At 52.2% G+C, this 3,714-nt stretch overlaps 1 protein-coding gene across 3 annotated transcripts in view; it reads left to right on the forward strand.

The window, feature by feature from the left end:
- Window positions 1-638: 638 nt before the first annotated feature.
- The window catches only part of LOC114070354 (tyrosine-protein kinase ZAP-70), a 14,077-nt gene continuing 11,001 nt past the window's right edge, over window positions 639-3,714 (forward strand). For all 3 annotated transcript variants that reach the window (XM_027907711.1, XM_027907712.1, XM_027907713.1), the window contains exon 1: window positions 639-1,040. In XM_027907711.1, the coding sequence (XP_027763512.1) occupies window positions 639-1,040 (402 nt within the window). The remainder of the gene's footprint in view (window positions 1,041-3,714) is intronic.

The following is a 3,714-nucleotide window of genomic DNA, read 5'->3' on the forward strand; positions in this document are numbered from 1 at the left end:
AAAGTAACATTTATCCCTGATGTTCATCTCCACAAGAGGTTTGAAATGACTTCTCAGAGAGTCAGATGAGGGCATCTTGACAAATGAGTCTTAATTCCAGCTAACCATTTTTGAAAATTGTGTGTCAGTGAAGGACACTCAGGGCAAGGAGGCTGGTGAAGGGACTGCAGCACAAGTTCTATGAGGAGCAGTTGAGGGAGCTGGGGGGGCTCAGCCTGGAGAAAAGGAGGTTGAGGGGGGACCTTCTCACTCCCTACAACTCCCTGACAGGAGGGGGGAGCTGGAGGGGGGTCAGGCTCTGCTCCCAGGAACCAGCAGTAGGACAAGAGGGCACAGCCTTAAGCTGTGCCAGGGGAGGTTTAGGTTGGACATCAGGAAGAAATTCTTCCCAGAGAGAGTGATCAGACACTGGAATGGGCTGCCCAGGGAGGGGGTGGATTCACCACCCCTGGAGGTGTTTGAGGACAGACTGGACGTGGCATCAGTGCCATGGTCTGGGTGACAAGGTGGTGTTGGGTCAGGGGTTGGACTCCAGGATCTCAGAGGTGTTTTCCATCCTGGCTGATCCTGCGATTCCATGAATTTTCTCTTCCAGCAGCGCGTGAACCCCCCGCAGGAGCCCCAGCAAGGTGCCGGAGATGCCGGACGCCGCCGCCCACCTGCCCTTCTACTACGGCAGCATCGCCAGGTCGGAGGCCGAGGAGCACCTGAAACTGGCGGGGATGTCGGACGGGCTGTTCCTGCTCCGGCAGTGCCTGCGCAGCCTGGGCGGGTACGTCCTGTCCGTGGTGTTCGACCTGCAGTTCTACCACTACCCCATCGAGCGGCAGCTGAACGGCACCTACGCCATCCTGGGGGGCAAAGCCCACTGCGGGCCCGAGGAGCTGTGCGAGTTCTACTCCAAGGACGCCGACGGGCTGTGCTGCCCCCTCCGCAAGCCCTGCAACCGGCCCAGCGGGGTGGAGCCCCAGCCCGGGGTGTTCGACAGCATGAGGGACAACATGGTGCGGGAGTACGTGCGGCAGACCTGGAAGCTGGAGGTACAGGCCTTTCCCGGGAGTGGGAATGGGCAAGGGGGTGCTCACGCCCTTCTGCTTGAGCCCTGACCCCCCCTCGTCGCTGCCACCCTGCCGGGAGTTTTATGGCGAGGAGATTGGAATCATAGAATCATAGAACCATAGAGTCATAGAACCATAGAATCAGAGTCATAGAACCATAGAATCATAGAATCATAGAACCATAGAATCATAGAGTCATAGAGTCATAGAATCACAGAATCACAGAATCATAGAACCATAGAACCATAGAACCATAGAGTCATAGAACCATAGAACTATAGAATCACAGAATCATAGAATCACAGAATCATAGAATCACAGAATCATAGAACCATAGAACCGTAGAATCATAGAATCATAGAATCATAGAATTAACTGGGTTGGAAGAGACCTCTGAGATCATCAAGTCCAACCCTTTGATCCAACCCCACTGTGATTACCAGATCACGGCACTCAGTGCCACATCCAGCCTCGTCTTAAAAACCTCCAGGGACAGTGGAGGACCTCTGGGCAGGTCATTCCAATGCCTGATCACTCTCTCTGTAAAGAACTTCTTCCTAATATCCAACCTAAACTTCCCCTGGCAGAGCTTAAGCCCGTGCCCTCTTGTCCTACTGCTGATTTCCTGGGAGAAGAGACTGACTCCCACCTGGCTACAACCTCCTTTCAGGCAGGTGTAGAGAGTTCTTTGCTTTCCTGCCTAAAGCAAATTTTAGGTGTTTTCTCCTCCTGCGTTCCAGGGAAACTTTCTCTGGTGTGAGGAAAGGGAGAAGAACTCACAGACGTGCTCAGGGCCTCTGGGGTGGGGAGGGCTGGGGGGCCAGAGATGATAAAAGCTCTGAGGAGAGCAGGGGTGGCTCTTTTCTCAGAGCACCATTAGGATAATTTTCTTGGAAGTCCAGTGTCCTTAGCTCAGGAAACAAATTTTCCCACAATCCTTCCACTGCCTGGCATTTCGAGGGTCCCTGTGTGTTCTCCTGCTTCACAGCCACTGCCATCTCCCCCTTGCTCTTGCAGCACCCCCTTGTTCTTCCCCCCTCTAGAAAAAGGCCCTTCTTGGAGGCTGCTGGCACTAAGAGCAGCCTTAATCCCTCTCTTTCACAGCTTCTTCTTCAGAAGACGCTCAGAAACATCTGTCTAAACATCTGTCTAAACATCTTCCCAAGCCTTCTGGAGGCAGAGCCTGCCAGAGCTCAAGGAGTGCTTGGATGATGCTCTGGGGCACAGGGTGTGATTCTTGGGGATGGTCCTGGGCAGGGCCAAGGGTTGGACTCGACGGTCCCTGTGGGTCCCTTCCAACTCTGTGATTCTGTGACTGCCCCTCTGAACACCTGGAGCTCCTTTTGCCAGCATTTCCCCACGTATCCTTCTCTCCTCTGCAGCCCATGGGATGCTCCCTTGCCTTAGACCAGTGCTCTCCACGTGAAACACCTCTAAATGTTGCACTGAAAATGGAATGAAACCAGAATTAGACTTTTCCTCGGGTCTTCCTCTCTTTTTGGAGTGGAGTCTTTGCCAGTTGGAAGGTTTTTTTGTATGTGGAGGGTTTTTTTTGCCTGTGGAGCTTTTATCTATGAGCCTGAGGTAGCTGGTACTGGATCAGGTTTATCATTTAAATTTAGACACTACAACAGCAGTATCTAAGTAACTATAGCCATGTTCCTGTATTTTATGGCAGATTAAATTATATATAATACATGAATAAATCAAAACTCTCTAAGTGGTCCCACTGGTGACCTTGTAATTAATGTCCTTCTACCTCCTGTCACCCTGACAGTGGCTACTCAGACTCTTACAAGTGTCATTTTATTGTTTCATTGGAAGGGTGGTGGTGAAAGGTGGTGGCATCACCACTCCTGGAGGTGTCCAAGGAATGACTGAACGTGGCACTCAGTGCTCTGAGCTAGTTCACAGGGTTGGAATCGGTCAGAGGTTGGAATAGTTGATCTTGGGGGTCTTCTCCAACCTAATTGATTCTGTGATTCCGTATTTTGATCCAAGTCCTGGCAAAAATACAGCTCGGGCATCGTCCTTTCTACAAAAGCTCTCTAAATCTGGCCTGTTTTAGAGCAAAGGTATTTGACAGAATGAGGTATTCCGTAGGGTTTCTATAAGAGAATGAGGAATTCTGGACCAGAATGAGGTGTTTTGTGCCAGAATTCTATACCAGAAGCAGGTATAGAATGGGGTTTCTCCACGAAGCAGATGTGTGGCCACTGGCTGATAACACAAAGGACATCGCCACCTCCTGGCAGCGAAAAAGAACAGTTTAGAGCAGGTGTGAGCCCAGGGAAATGAACTGAGGGTCCCCCACTTGATTTCCAGACTGAACTGGTCTTGCCAAGTCCTGGTGTCTGCAGCTGGTGAGCAGCCAGGAAGGCGGAGGTTCTGCCCTAAAGAAAATCATGGAATTCTGGAATCTCCTGAGTGGGAAGGGACCCACAAGGATCATCCAGTCCAACCCCTGTCCCTGCCCAGGACACCCCAACAATCCCCCCCTGTCCCTCAGAGCGTTGTCCAAACGCTCCTGGAGCTCTGGCAGCCTTGGGGCCGTGCCCACTGCCCTGGGGAGCCTGGGCAGTGCCCACCACCCTCTGGGGGAAGAACCTTTCCCTGAGATCCATCCCAACCCCCCTGGCACAGCTCCAGCCCTTCC

Source organism: Empidonax traillii, unplaced genomic scaffold (genome assembly GCF_003031625.1).
Source record: "Empidonax traillii isolate 1590-97213 ecotype Southwest subspecies unplaced genomic scaffold, ASM303162v1 scaffold1529:size122720, whole genome shotgun sequence".
NCBI classification, from domain to species: domain Eukaryota; kingdom Metazoa; phylum Chordata; class Aves; order Passeriformes; family Tyrannidae; genus Empidonax; species Empidonax traillii.